This window comes from Nicotiana sylvestris, chromosome 2, assembly GCF_000393655.2.
Source record: "Nicotiana sylvestris chromosome 2, ASM39365v2, whole genome shotgun sequence".
In the NCBI taxonomy this organism is placed as follows: Eukaryota; Viridiplantae; Streptophyta; class Magnoliopsida; order Solanales; family Solanaceae; genus Nicotiana; species Nicotiana sylvestris.
Window position 1 is genome coordinate 87,159,123 of NC_091058.1, and position 16,672 is coordinate 87,175,794.

A 16,672-nucleotide genomic window follows, 5' to 3' on the forward strand; every position below is an offset into this window, starting at 1 on the left:
TACAAAAGGAGTGGCAAACATATTTTAGGTAAAGCAGGCATGTGGACGAAGACCACGCTGCTTCACCTAGTGCACTCCCATTTCTAATATAATAGAAATAACAATAGAGACAACGAACGATAGAAGTATTTTTTTTTTTTTTACCAAAAGATAAAAAGGAGTATTGTTATACCATTTTTAAACGATAGAGGTAATTTGGATATTTTTCATTGATAAATATCTCATCAATACCATTCAAATTAAATAATCACCTCACCTATTTGCTTCATTTCTATTATCACCTCACCTATACATATATTTATTGATAGTAAATGATACTTTGGGGAGGTAAAGTTATTTGAAGGAAGGTAAAGTGATTATTACTGACGGCTCCCGTCTTTATTTTGGTTGAACTCTATGATTACCTACCAAAGAAAAAGGAAAAAGAAGATAAGAGAAAAAATAACAGAAGCTGTCTTGACAGTGTTGGACCAGTCGACCGTTGGATCAGATTCTGGCGTCACCTACCCTACTAAACGGACCCTCCTTTAGAAAAACTTGCTCACAGACTTGTGATTTCTGTGCCAAATTCAATTCATAATAGAACACCTACGTCCTGGGACCCAGAATGCAACATGTCATGCACGTGTCATATGGCTTTCATCCTCGTTAATCACACGTAGGTAAACCTGCTAATCCAGGTCGCCAAATGTCTTTGCCAGTTTTCTTTAAGTATATTTAGTTTAGTTTTGGTGCAGCCACAAGTCTTTTCAAGTCTGACGCTGTTTTTAATTTTGTGAGTACCACTCCCACACTCATCAGTTTTTGAAAAAAGAGCTTCAGAAAAATGATAATAATATGCAGAAAACTACAGAGAGAACAGATTTAGCTTCAATCTAAAGGGCGCACTTTTATCGAAGCTCGGTGGATGGTCATCATCATTGTCAATTTTTAAATTGTCAGACCGACTTTTCCCAGTGGAAATGCAGAGTACCTATAATCTAATCGGCTCTGCGTCGTATTAGCCGTCTTATTGCTAGTAAAGTGCAGAGTTACCCATAATTTAATCGGCTCTGGTCCGTCTTAGCAGTCTTGGATTCGACTGGATACGGTACTTTTATTTTGAATTATATGAATACATTCATGAATAATTAAACATGACAGAAAATAATAAAATTATGGTCATTCTGCTAAGACCAGTTCCATTTAAGTATTAAATTACAATCTCCAACTATTAGATGATCAACTAAAGTAAACTCACCGAGATAATGCATTTTAATCGACGAATTTTAGAAAATCGTCGTGCAAGCGTTACCATTTTATATCTTTTTCAAACTCTTTGTAGGCGTATCAGTTAGTGTTACATGGCCCATTATGCAACTTGTCCTACATTTTCCTCGGCAATTCAGAGAGGAAGTAGTAATCAAAGCGCACTATGGATGGTCCAAAATTAGAGCAAACAATATAAGACTACAGCTGACCCAAGCTCTCAGTCTCAGGCTGTGAATTTGTCAAATAAATTAGAGGCCCCCTACCAGCTTCGAGCACGGCTCTTGTTCATCAGTTGCAGCTGCTTCCCCACTTCGTGACAGAAACTGAATAGGTGTGAGTAGAGATTGAGAGTAAGAATGGTACTACTCAGAGTGAAAGGGACTGCCATTAATATGTTACCATAAATCAAGTAGTACTATTTCTACTATACTAGCACAGGACTTGCTAAAAAGGAATGACTTTACTAGGGGTGTAAGGCTTCCTGAATGAAAGATTATGGCAAATCAGTAACGAAACAGCTTCTCAAGAAAAAAACTGTTTTTATTTTTCTAGCCCACAGGTTTTACTTAAAAGTCATTGTCAATGGAATTTCCATCGCAGAACCTGAGAGAAAAGGACGTTCTTCAATTGGATTACAACCTCATCTAATCATTTAGTCGTTTAGTCCATTAACCTTCACTAATCGTGCAAGCAACAAAATGCTAATAAGGACTGTACCCTATATCACAATAATAGACCAAATTCAATATAACTATCACAATAAAATTTACTAGACATGTTAAATTGGAACCTGGAAATACCATGAATTAACTAATTTATACATCAATAATTCACAAAAATATATGCACAAATTACAGTTGATGTTGTCCTACCCAACAACCCCGAAGATGCAAAATCAAAGCCTAAAATCTAAAGAAGAAAAAAAAAGATTAAATGACACTAAAAAGTACACAATTTATATTAACAGAGGTCACCAAGAAATTCAAAGCTACAAAGTTAACAAGGTGGGTTGCAGTTCCAGAGCTCAAAAATATCATCTTTCTATACTAACTTTTTTACTCTACAAGGGGAAATGAAATTGAAATTAAGCACTTAAATAAGTACCTAATATAACCACGCCACATAATTGATTTGTAGAATTAGTGCCAAGAAGAAACAGTCAAAAGAGGCTTATCATTCCAAGCCAAGGAGAGAAACCCAGGTGGAGAATCAATTAACCCATATGATGAACTATAATTATAGTTCCAAAGAAGAATTTTTGCTTGACTCATAGCATAATGACTAAGTGTCACTTCCTTAAAACCTGCCCCTTCCATTAATTCTTTCCAATGTTCTTTATCTTCCATACATTCTCTTCTGATTCCAGCTTCATCTGTTCCCACCGCTCCGGCAATTCTCCGGCCAAGTATCAGTCTTTCCACTTGTACTCGCTCCGGTGAGTCTTGGGTCAAACTCGGATCTAGTGACTCGAAAATTGTAGAGTAGTAATTCAAAGCATTGCTAAACCGCTGAAGAAATCCAACGTTGTTCAGACTCACCTCGTACTCGCCCAAAGTCACTATGCTTGGATTCAATGACTTTGCTAAATTAAGTGCAGTTTTTACACCAACACTTGTCTCGTCTAGTAAATTGTATAGTTGTAACATGAAATTTACAGCTAAAGTTTCATCTGGGTCGATCCGAAAACTAGACTCGTTTAGCTCCTGAACTGGTGTAAGTATTGGCTCGAATTCGAATTTAAGATCCAGAAGCTTCGCGAAGTCACGGAGACGGTTTCCGGTAGCTAAAAGCGAAGCTGCCGGAGAGTTACCTAAAACCACCGATGGAATGCCGGAGATTCTAATGCTGACTGGTTTTCCAGCTGATCTAGTGGCTAAAGCTTGTAAAAAAGCAGCCCATTGAATCCCATGAACAATGCCAAAATCTACTATGTGAATCCTCATTGCTTTTTCAGTTGCTTCAAGAATAGCCTGATTAGCCGTTAAATGAGCAAACTTTGAGTACGGACATGCATCGTTAAAGGCTTTGTAAGATAAAGTGAGCTCCTCTGGAGTGCAAGTACCAAATATTGACGGAATATTATCTGTTTGAAACGAAAGCCTACTGTAAAGAGCTTCAAAGAAATAGAACCCGACCCGCTCCGTTGGATCTCCTTGTTGGGAAACTGATTCCTTGAGTCGAATCAATGATTTTACTGCATTTTCTGGCTCTGAGTCAGCTAGTCTTGCACATTCCAGCAAAGATTTTAACAGTGGTTTTGAGGAGAAAGTTTCAGGGGAACTACAGTGCACATCACCTGATGCCACCTTCGATTCTTTATGAACAACTGGAGGAGAAGAAGATGGTGGTACCCATGGTTGTAATGGGTTGAGATTTTTTTGGGTTTCAGAAAAAATGACTCCATTGAGATCGGAAGTTGGAGGAGGAGGAGAAGAGGCAATACTGAGTCGATTCGGACAACTCGAGAACGGATCTCCGTAAAGGGCCGCGAACTCGGAACTCGTATGCCACGCGTAAGAACTAGACTGAAGATTGGAACTTCCAGTAGAATCTCCACCGCCAATCAAACTCTCCATCCACTCGTCTGAGTCAAACTCACCGCCCGGTCCACCGCTAAAATCAGTGAACCTAAACCCGGTCGAGTGGTGTTCCAGATTCGGGAACTGAAATCCCGGTTCGCCGCCGTCTGTGCCTCCGGCTACGACCTGAAATGGGTCGGTAAAACCCGGCCCGCCAGTAAGGCCACCATATCCTAAAGTGGGACTGTTAGTTAAGCTCTGGTGAGTTCCAGTCCAGGGGCTTAAGCATAACGGATTGACACCGCCCAAGAATTGCTGATGCTGCTGCTGTTCTTGCTGTTGGAGCTGCTCTTGCTGCTGCTTTTGCTTTATCACTTGCTGAGCTATTGCCATTAGATTTCCACTGTCCGTACACATGTATGCTGCCATTCTCCACCCAATATCTTGCTAGCTAAATCTACACCACTAAATATACATTACCTCAAGAAATTGCTGAGGTCGCAAGATTGAGTGGACTAACAGTAGCCCAGGAAGAGGGAAGAGAGAGTGAGTTAAGAAAAAGAGGATAGTGCACTAGTCTGTTGAGTGAGAAGGTCTTCTCTTAGCTTTAATTGACGAAAGCTCAACCTTAGAAGGAGGACAAAGTTTTTGTTTAAGTCCATCTGTCACTCACTATTTTAATAGTAGTAATAGTTTTTCTTTCTCATTTAATATGTATATTTCGTTTTGAGATGTAAACTGACTTATTTATTATTAAAATAAAAGTCATGTAAAGAGTGGAGCTAGAACCCGATTTACGAGTTCCATCGAATCCAATAACTTTTATCCCAATTATATATTTATCTTAAAAAATTTATGTATGTATACAATAATAACAACAATAGAGTAAAATTTCAAAGGTGCGGGGTCTGAAGAAGTTAGTGTGTACAAAGATCTTAGGATAGTGTGTACGAAGACCTTACCCCGGTCCAATAAAATAGAGAGGTTATTTCTGATAGACCCTCGTCTCAAGAAAACAAAAAAAGAAAAGAAAAGAGACTATAAAATTGTAAAGAGCGACGACTCGAACTCTAGACATGCAACTTAAGATAAACCTGCTTGAGCCATCGCACCAAGATTTTGTAAGCTCATTGAATATGTATAAATTATTTAAGAATCCAATAACTTAAAAAGATAAGATTTTCAAACTCATAAACTTTAAATTCTGACTCTCAAAAGTATAATGAATGTGACATTATTAAAGAAAACATTTGTAATTATGTGAGATGAGATTAAATTTCTAAAGATGTGTAAAATAAAATATTGTTAATTGAGGCGTTTCTAAATAAAGATAGTGTCATAAAAGCTGAACGGAAAAGTATGAGTCCTAAATTTTGTTTGGCTTTAAATTTACATTTACTTTCCTCTTCTAAAAAACAGACTACTCAAGCTCTTCATCATTTATTAGAGTTTCGGACATAAAACATCACTTAATTTAAACTTTTACTGAGAACTACTTTTAAGTATTCGCTTAGTACGATACATCAGTTTACAAAAGAAAACAAAAAGGTACATCTAATATGCCTTCCAAATTTACAGAAGTAAGTACAAATCGAACAATTGACAAAAAAATCCTACTTCAATCCATTTCGTAAAAGCATTGTATGCAAACTTTAAGGGATCCTTCCCATGATAGAACTAAGCCTGTTTAACGGGCCGGGTTGACCCATTTTCGGACCGGTCTAGACCGGTTGTAACCCAGATCGGTCGGACCGGTAGTTAGGGGGCATATGAGCTGGGTTATGGGTGTTGGTCCGTTTAAAAAAAAATCTAGTTAATTGGACAGGTCAAACTCGGTCAACGAAAAATACTGTTGAACCGGTTAACCGATCCGGCCCGGACCGGTTCAACGGCTAAAATCTGGAAAAAAATAAATTAAAGGGATATGACCGTCGGCAACGGTCAGCTTCAAATTTGCCCATTGCCCAATGGGTTGATTGCAAGAATAGCCCTTTTTAGGCAATTTTTTTTTAAAAAATAACACTTTTTGTAATTACTAATTTAACCCTTTGAAAAACTATAAATACACTCCCGTGTCCCTTCTTCTTCATTTCTTCACTCATATCTCTTTTCTCAAACTCAAATTCTCAATTCAAGTTAAATCATGCCCCGTACTTCTAGAGTGCGCTCATATGTTTGGGAAGACTTTGAGGTGGTAGAAGAAAATGAAGAAGTTCACAAAGTAAAGTTCAAGAACTGTGGTCTAGTCTTAAACCTTCGCCTAAAGTGGGTGGGCACAGGCTGTTTAAGAAGGCATATGAAGAGTTATCTTGAGCGTCCTCCATAAATTCATATTTAAGTTGATTTGAGACAATTTGAGTTATTTTAAAAATTATTAAACGTATTTATGCTTAATGTTTTAGTTTGTTAGATTAATTTGAAGTATTATTATGCAATTAAAATTTAGTTTTATTCTTTTTTCGTTAATTTACTTGTTGTTAAATGTAAATTTCAATTTGTAAGTTTGAAATAAAAAAAGCACTTGCAAATTATAAGTGCAATTTATTTTCCATCTTCATTGTATTCTATTATCTTAAATTTTTAATGAAATATTCAAAATTTCAAATATAAAGATTTTAAAGTCTTTACATCCTTTTAATATATATATATATATATATATATATATATATATATATATATATATATATATATATTAGTTTATGTATTTAAGTTACGACAGTTATACAAAAAAATAATTACACTAACCCGACCCGGCCCGCCCCCTTGGATCCGTAACCCTTCCGGTTCATATTTTATCCAAATGGACCCGGACCCGTTAAACCTAGTTTGAAAAAACCAATAACCGGCCGGTCACCTTTTTTCTTAACCCGGCCCTGCCCGACCCACTCGTTAAACACCTATAGATAGAAGGAAGTTTTACCTCCTATAGCAAATGTTAACACCTTATTTATTTTAAATAAATACCATTTAAAAAATTTATATTCTATAGATATCTTTTAATGTTTATTGCAAAATATCTAATTTTGGTTACCTCCTACCCCTAAGCTACTAAATACGCTATTCAGTTACACTATTTTCTTTCTCTCTCTACTTTGATACATGCCATTCTTTTCCCCCATTCAGTGAAAACACGATGCTCAATCTCAAAATTCCTCTCAATCACATCACCTACCATTAGTCACAAACGGTGATTTTGCTTGGTATACCACGAAGACCTCTCTGACTTTCTCTTTGTCTTAATTGTGGCTACAACATCATTCACATCCTTAGGCACAACTTCACCTCTGTACATCAAACAACATGCCATGTACTTCCCATGACATGGGTCGCACTTGACTATCATAGACGACGGCTCAAAGCAATGTTAGTAATTTTTGCAACCGAAATTGAATCCAAATGAGATGAAGCCTCCGATCGGCACACACAACATAGCAAACCCACAAACCTTTCTTAACTTCCGTCATCTTCAATACAAGATTCAAGCTTTAACAGAGTCCTTATTCTGCCACCAGAACTCATTACTGTCTTGCCATGATTTTTGCTCGGCTACTGTATAGGATGCTTGGGAACAGTGAGATTTAGGAATTTTGCTCGACGGCGGATTCGCCGAAAATTAGGGTTTATTCTTGAACAAAGACGACGGAGTTTGGGGCTGAGCAACTTGATTTTCTGTTAATATATTTTAATATTTTTTCAACGTATCACGCTATATTTTCATTGTCTTTTTTTCCATTGTAATTCAATGTATCTCACTGTATTCCATGTATTTCATTGTATTCACTGTCTTTTTTCCATTGTATTTCAATATATCCCGCTGTATTCTATGTATATTATTGTATTCACTGTCTCTCTATATGCCATGAATGAATTCATATGTTTTTCTTAATTAATATAATTTATGTATTCATATATATTATATAATTTCTCTGAAGATTGTATATTTTTGGGGTATTTTTCGGTTGAGAATATTTTTTATAACTGGAAATACAAATTTTGTATGTTATAATTGAGTTTGTTGAGTTATATTAGAAGTCTATTATGTTAATTGATTCACTTTCCGTTTAAAAATAGTGTAATCCCCTGTTTCACGTCGTGAATACAGTCGAATATAATAATTCGTCTAGTTGTAATCCTACATTTCACGCCATGAATACAGTTGAATACACTCGAATACAACAACTGATTAGCTGGACTTCCCTGATTTACGCCTATTTTTGCTACTATATTCATGAATATTGTAGCTTAAATACATCTAATTCATTTTATAACAACAGAAAACGTATCTACAATCCGTAATATAGCAAATGATATCTATAGATAGCTAATTACCACTAAAAAATAATGCTTTATGAAAATTTCTCTAGATAGAACGTGAGAGTGTTTTCTATCATGAGATTATTGTATTTTGTGATTGACTTCTTAAATATGTTTTGTCGCACTATGTAGGATAATAATTTCAAAATTATTAATCCTATAATGTTTCTTCAAAACGCCAATACTAGCATCTTACCCGCTAATTGTATGAGTGGGTTGTTCCTCGCTCAAATGTGGTTGAATTGAATAGCAAAGCAGCTAATGCGTCTCACTATTATGTGGTGAACTGATGATCACCCCGAAATATGCATTAACACCTTTGACATGCACTAAAAATATCGAATGCTCATGAAAATTTTAATCCCAAAGTAGTTCAATAAAATAAAAGTTACCTAAACTTATCTAGTGTAAAATCAAATATATATTCTATATTAAATCACGTATTATTCCGATAAATCAAATATCTTCCAATTAAAATACAGTTACTACTTACTAGATAATCTCATTATTTTTCAGTTCCACATTCTAATCTCACATTATAATATCAATATAACATGTTACCAAACCAAATAACCCATGAGTTTATCTCCGCCCACCTCATCTACCAATTGACAAATACTAACTATGATCACTCTATTTGAACTGTCCTATACTTCTTCGTTGTCAACTAACTAAAAGTAAGAGTTTGAAGACAATAAATAGTGTCTGAAATCCGTTTATTCTACGTTTATGCCAAAATCAGTGTAAAAACAGTGAAAGAATCTTAGAGAGACTCAAACACACATTTAGAATCGTCAAAATAGACTTGACTCGCAAGGCCAACTCAAACTAATAGTGTATGACACTTGATTAGTACTAATTTTCTCACCCATTTAAAATTGAAACATTCTCCAATCAACCCGTTGGCCTCATGGAATGTGCTGTTTTGTGCGGCCAGACATTAAACAGATCGTGAAAATTTCAACAAAAGAAAAAAAGAAGGTAAAAGAACAAAACTTTATACCAAAATTAAGGAACACAACAGTTTTAAATACTTGTACTTTTGAAATTAAATTGATTGTAACTGAATGCGTTCATATATCCTCTCCAAAATTTATATATTCACATTTGGTTCAAATGTTAAATAAAAATAGAGCTTTGATAACAAATATTAAAATATAAATTTAAAATATTGCGTTTGAAGGAAGAGTTGGAATTGGTCTCAACGTTTCTTTCTTCTTTCTTATTAAGACTTGTGTAGCTGTGAATCATCTTATTTCTCTAATTTTTCTTGCTCTGTTTTAGTTGATATGCTTGTTGGTCGCTTACAATGATAATCTTACTAATATAGTATCTTTTACTTGTCATTGTTTTTCTAATGGAATGTAATTGAAAAACTCATATAAGGAGGTCAAAACCCAATATTTTAACTTGTTAATTCAACTTTCATTAATTTTACTTTTATCACAATGGATGTTGAAGTGAATTTGCTCAACCTTTGCTGTGGACAATATAAAAATGAGGTAAGGAGTCAAAATAGTCAATACAAATTTCATTGAAAAGGTAACGCACAAAAATCTAATAGTGGAAATGCAATAATGTTTAAGCCTATATATAGTCCTCAGTGGCATGACGTGGCGCCAGTAAGGAGTGGGTCCTACGTTTCCCTGATATGAAAACTCCATGTCATTAACGTCCACGTGTACGCAACTTTCCTCCCGCTCTGTTCGGGGAACTTTGTGTTTCACTGTGGGGCCTACTCATTGTACCCACATTTGAATATGATACGTCAGTATACGGCGGGTCCACATCGCCGTCTCGTGACCTCATTGATTATCTGATCTTTCTGGAAGTCAGCATGACTTGATCTCCACCGTCCATTCTGAATCTGCGGCAATAACTACATTCCTCATTACGTTCGTGTTTCAACCTTTCAACTATTTTCGCAGTGATATTTTCCAGTTCAGTAACCCCCCCCCCCCCCTTTTATCTCCCTATAAACGTCAATGAATACAAATTAATGAATAAATCAACTATAGTTAATAAAATTAAAGTATATCGTGTCTCCTCAAATCTCTTTAGACTTGAAAAGTTGCTGAATGTGACTCCAGTGTAGTGGTTAATGAATAGATAATTTTCGGGGAAACCATATATAAATGGTAAATGTAAGAACTTTTGCTTATTCTCAGATTTAGGCATAGGAAAGTGCAGTTTCCGAGTTGGAGCGAAGTGTAAACATTTCAATTTTGATACTGGATTTGCCTGCTATGTGTAAAATTCAGTAGATTTTTGACCAAGGAAGTAAAGAAGGTTGAGCAACTTGTGGACACGTCAGCAAATGACTCAGATCTTAGCTGGTATCGTACCTCAATTGGTCAAATTGTGGCTAGAGGGTGAAAAAAGGCGAAAACGAAAGGTGGTGGAAAAAAAATGGAAGGTTGTGAAAAAAGGAAAAGAAAAAAGAAGTGGTGAAAAAAAGGAGATCATCTGATAACGTTGAATTGGGTTACGTCCATTTTGGTCGATTTTTGGGCCCGTTATGAGTTGCAGCAAGACGAAAAGGGAAAGATGAGAAAGACGGGACCAATTTGGTGAGAAAGCAACGGTACATGATATTTTGACGGGGTGATTACGGAGCCTATTGTCATGACCCGCCACACCATAATGTCATATATGTGCCACTTGACATATATTTTTGCCATATAAAAGGGTTACATAAGTTAGAGAAAAGATCTTGGTGGAATATTCTTGAACTATGAAAAATTTCCTTAGAAAAGTTCTAGATATTTATGCATTTGTAGGAAGGTTCTACAGAAATATAGAGGTTTTCTTAGGAAGACCCTAGAACCCTATAGAATTGTTAGGAAAGTCCTTAGAAAAATCTAGCCGTGTAGAATATTCTAGAGAATGGACTTAGTTGTAAATATGGAAAGACTTGGAGAACAATTATTATTTACATACTAGCCCCTGGGTGATTAGTATAAATAGGGGACATTCATTTGTAATTCATCGACCAAACAAAACAATCAAGTTCTCTCTACTACAAAAGCTTCCTTTAGCAATTCTCATGTGTTCTAACATTTCTTAGCGATCTTGAAGATAGTAAGGCTGACTTGGCATAGCAAGAACGTGAGCAAATTGTGCAAGATCGTGAGCGAGTTGCCAAATATCGCACGTGTAATTAGTTAATAACTAAGGACGTGACACTATGCCCTAGTGATAATAACAGCCAAACCCATCATTAATATGACTTATTTTCTATTCTTTTTCTTTATCAAGAAGGATGGTACGATATTGTGCTTACATGTGGCAAGAGTCTTTTAAAAATAATTTCTTTTGTCGGTACAAACTAGGATAAGATTTGCATATACATTATTTCCTCAAACCCTATTTGTAAGAATATATTTGGTATGTTATTTTTGTTGTAAGAAGGATGGTCCGCAAGAAGTGGAAGAGGAATGCATGTATAGTTGGTTGGTATTTTAACCCTACATCAAACGGAAGAATGGAGGTTTTAAAAATGACATTTTTGAAATTATCTATTTCATATAGAAGATGAGATTACCTATCCTAATTACAATTATAATTCTAATTAATTCTGAAATAATTGATTTTGAACGAAGTGAGACCCCTTGTTGACTTTATAACAACGGTTGTAAATGGTACGTTATGAATTGTAAGCATTAGGTAGTAGCTTTAATCTTGACCTGAATTATTGAAGAATATATAAATCAGCGAGTTGGTACGTAGCTACTGATCAATTTGAAATTAGTTTTCATGTTTCGGCTTCCTTTCATGTACTATAGCTCGATGGAGATCATTGATCACAAATACAGGGAGTTAGTGCACTTACAACGGAAGAAAAGAAAAGAAAAGACAAACAATAATTATATATCATCAAACTGAGGATGTAAAGAGAGGGGCCAGTGCGTCAATGGGAAGGCGATGATTGAATAAGGAGGACCGGACCACCTTTGAACAATTAAAAGAATTGTACTATATTAATAATAATTAATTAATTTTTGACATATATCAATTTTTGGAGGCACAGAAGAAAAGTATGTGTCCTTCAAGTTTGAACAATTTGTATGAGTGTAGTTGAGTCTTTTTTTGTCCGAAATCACTCGGTCTGCAGTCTCTGGTCTGACTCACTGGTGTTATTGGTTAAGGACACAAGAAAGACTAGGCAGAGACGCACTGTAGTAACGTAACAAGACATAAACATAAAAGTTTTTAAATCTTGCAAGGCAAGTTAAAAAATGTACGGTCACATTCAACTGCACATCCACCCATGGCCGCCACCTTTGTTTTGTTTCTTTCTGCTTTCTTTTACTTCAAACGTGAAGCCACTGGTTTGAATGAGTAGCACAATACTACTGGTAAAGACCATCTAATACTGACATTAATTAGGAAGAATTTTGTATTTATCCATATTTAGTTTTCACAATGGGTTCTGTTCAACCTGCAAAATAACATACTATGCTATGATCCAGAATTTGGGAAGAACATGAGTGTTCAACTAAAGATAGGAGAAAAAAAAGAAAGTATTAAGTAGGAATTGTTCCTATTCTTCTACGTATATGACACTATTCAATCAGAGTCGGATCCAGAATTTAAACTTTATAGATTCAGATTCGCAATTCTACCACATCTCATCTAATTTAATGAGTTCAAAATTTATTAATTAACGATTTTTGGGGCAAAAATATTGGGTGTGAGCAAAAGATCATGTATATAAAATATACAAGATACGCCTCTGCATTCAATTAAGTGCACCATTCAATCTTTTCAAAGCACGTGGTCAACAAATAATATTCGTTCCGGAGAATATATACATAAAATACTTAATTTAACAGAAAGATCATGGATTCATGTGTATCATATTTTGGGCAATACATCTGCCCCTTGTGGGGAGGTGGCTTTTGTACACATAAGAATTCTGTTTCCTACAAATATAGGGAGAGGGGCAGAGGGGGGAAACAATTTTCAAATGTTTCTTACAAGTTTTCCAAATGATTAGGATTTGGTTGGTATATGACGCAGAAAATGGCTTTCTGAAAGTATTTTTCAGAAGAAGCTTTGTCTCATTATTACTCTCTAAAATTTAGAAGCTGTTCAATGGACTATCGGAGAAGAAAAACGGAGAAAATGTTAAAATAAAGACTTTAAAGTAAAGAAAGCGAACACAAGTAGAGAGAGATTTATGATTCAACTTCAAATTCATGTATATAATGAATTGAAATCTCCTCTATTTATAGAAGAAAAGAAGTTGTTGTGTAAGCTGCTACTGCAAGTTGCTTGTATGCTGCTTGTAAGCTGCTACTGTAAGCTGTTGTGTAGCTTCTTGTAAGTTGTTTGTAAGCTGCTACTGTACAGATATAGATAATCTTCTACTGGGGGTAATATTTATCTATAACGGAGTACCGAAATGATAAGCTTCTTCAGGAAGCTTATTTCCAATAGAGTACTAAATAGATAACCATATTTACGGCGGAGTCCCATATGGATGAACTTCTTCATGAAGCTTATTTACAACGGAATACTAAATGAACATCCATAATATAATATATATTTATAAAAGAAAGTCATTTCCCCCCTTTTTAATGAAAAATATTTTCCAAAAATAATAAATTTTAGTATTTGATTGCTAGAAATGACTTATTTGCTGAAAATTGTTAGGTGAATATAGACCTGCCACGGACCCTGCTAGCTCCACTACTCCTTGAAGTTGAAGTTGAGAGCTGTTTCTCTCCAATGCCGTGTCATTATATATTCTTTTCCTCATCTTTCACATCTTTTCCAAATTTAAAAGGAGCAACAATAACAAGTTAACAGCAACAATAATAAAAGTAGTTTAGTCACCTATAATTTGCAAGGCTTCTAAAAACTAAGCTAGCCTTTGGCCATAAATTTTCTAATTTGTTTTAAAAATTTAATTTGGGTAATGTTTCGTTGAAGATCAAAATCTATTTAGGTATCATAGTTTACTTTTTTTTTTTTTTGAAAAGCTATGAAATGTGACTTATACGTATAAGTTTTAAAAACTATCAAAAATATCCAACAATACCAAACAAACAAAATTGTTAATTTTGTATATATAGAACCTTCATCGATGCTATTTATTATCGTCATTACAAACCATAGTCCCCAACATTTTTGTAATGAACTAAATAATACACTATCCTAAAACCATAACCTGATATTTTAATATCAACTGCTATTAATACAATTACTAGCCCCTATAATTCGTAAAATTGCAATAATATTACAAGATCCATCAGTCAAAAAAATAATAGTACTTAGCTGGTGGATTAGTTGAGTCATCATAGATGGTGAGTTTTTTTTTTTTTATAAATACAAACGTTTGGGGAAATTTTTAAAATTATTAAAAAATTAAATAGTAATATTTTGGGTCAAAAACAGGTCTAGAGCTAGTTTTGGGATTTAAAAATTTTATGGATAAAATCTATAAACAAATATGTTTTGCCAAAAAAAAAATTTGGAAAAAATTTGGCAAAATCTATGGCCAAACATAGGGCAAGGCTTAGGAGTTAATATTTGGAAATTGGAAGTTCTGGTTGTTATTTTTCTTGAGAAATAAGAATTTCTTGTAGTAGTTAATTAGCACTGTACTATTTTTTACCTTTTCCCATATGCATGTTAGATTTATTTGTCTTAATTGGTTTACGATGGATATTTGCTTCGTTTGTCTAGTGAACGGCCAAAAAAGAAAAAAACATAATGGAAATTCATTAATCCTCATCCCTCATGCATCTTTGGAATAAAATGTAAGAAGGAAAATGATTAAAGTCAGTCTTCACTTATCTTAACTTTAACTTCTTACTTTAGAGATAATATAATAGACCAAATATAGAACCTTATCTTAAACTCCTTTCATCTATTCCATTCGTCAATCCAATATTTATCTCTTTTCTTTTGAATTAATGGGAAGTAAAGGACGACAGAATTGATCTTGCGCCTATCAAAAACAAGCAACAATTCTGTAAATGAATATAACTCACATTTCACTCCCACAGATGTTTATTTGCCTTAGCTCATGTCTTTTCCTCATTTCCTAAATTTTGCTCCACTTTTCAAACTGTATCTGACAATGCCCCTTCGATGGAACTTAAAGTTGGATTGAACTAAGTCAGTAGTATTTTGATTTGATATTTACATAATTGGAGGTGAGAGTAGAATACAAGATAAGCTCTATGCAATAATAATGTAAACTATATTTATATAATCAAGTTACTTATAAGTAAGGGAATTACGTATTATATATCTCCACCATAAAGTATGAACTCATAGTAATATGATAAAAATGGTAAGTAAGATAATATCACATGTAGTACAAAATTTCTTACATATACTATAATATATACGAGATTGGCAACTGCATATAATATAGTATATATAGTCCACCAGACCTACCTACTTTAATATTCGTACTACAGTAGTACAGAATCACAAAACTCATTTAGCAGGAGGGGTGTAGTCTTAGATGTTTAGTTAATTACAGCAATATCATGAATAATGACAAAAGAGCTGGCTGTTGGTCAAAGGTTGTAATAGAGTGGTTTGTTGATCAAATCCAACAAGGAACTGCTTTAGTGGAAAATCTGCTATTACTTTTGTAGTGAGTTTTAGGAACAAAATAGAGACATATCTAGTGGCTTTTTGAACGTCTTGCATTGGACTTTTGGGAGGTTGGAAGATGAAGACGTTGCCAACTGAGTGGGATTGTACCGCACCTTTTGACTGAAAAAACTATTGAGTATTGACTCGTTATTGCTCGATTTAATCAAATCATTTAAGGAGCATTTTCAATCCCTTTCACCCACTAGAAAACAAATCATATAATAACGGATTGAAAAAAATTGCAATCCGTTAGTTATAATTAAAAAAATTAGTTAGTTATGAAAGTATCCTACAAAATGGATAGAGGAATGACATGACATACTATAATCACATACAGAGTGGTATCCTCTGCCTCAACAATGTTGAACCTCTCAATTGTTCTATAATGCTGTTAGATAAAAAATTATGACCATCAAATAACCCCGAGTTGGCAAGATGAAGTTTCTAACGACCAAGATAGAAGAAGAGACTATTCATGCCAGCTAACTTAATAATGAATTATCGGTGTGTTACGACTGGTAACTTAACACAGAATGATGAAAACCGTTTACTGCAGAAAGCAGCAATGACCTTTCTATTACAGAGGGAGAGTACGATATGTTATTCCATTGCAACACTCAACTCGCAATGAGTCATAGTCAGAGCGACTGTATTTCGTAGATTTACGAAACAAACTATAGACAATGTGGGTTGAAATATCTCATGTGTGGTCGTTTGGTAAGAGGGATTAAATTTATACCTTCAACCAAACAAGGTATAAATTTAATCCCACCAATTATCCCATCTATCCCATCTTATCCCTTCAAATGTGGTATTATTTTATACCATATCTCAAATGATATAAAATTATAATCCCGGTACTATTTTGTCCGCGTACCAAACGACCCGGAGCATAACCCCACTTGGTCTACCTCAGATCAATGAGAAAATTTGGAATCAAGGTGAAAGCACGATAGTATGCGACAGCC

General features: G+C 34.6%; 1 protein-coding gene across 1 annotated transcript; it reads right to left on the reverse strand.

Annotated features, from left to right (window-relative positions):
* Positions 1 to 1,992: 1,992 nt before the first annotated feature.
* On the reverse strand, positions 1,993 to 4,441 carry LOC104241424 (SCARECROW-LIKE protein 7). The gene has a single exon (XM_009796361.2). It carries the CDS (start codon positions 4,197 to 4,199, stop codon positions 2,391 to 2,393), a length of 1,809 nt encoding a protein of 602 aa, XP_009794663.1. The 5' UTR covers positions 4,200 to 4,441; the 3' UTR covers positions 1,993 to 2,390.
* Between the last annotated feature and the right edge of the window lie 12,231 nt (positions 4,442 to 16,672).

What these genes read in the sequence shown, in the direction of transcription:
- LOC104241424 (XM_009796361.2), bottom strand. Translation starts at nt 4,199, where the DNA reads ATGGCAGCATACATGTGTACGGACAGTGGAAATCTAATGGCAATAGCT.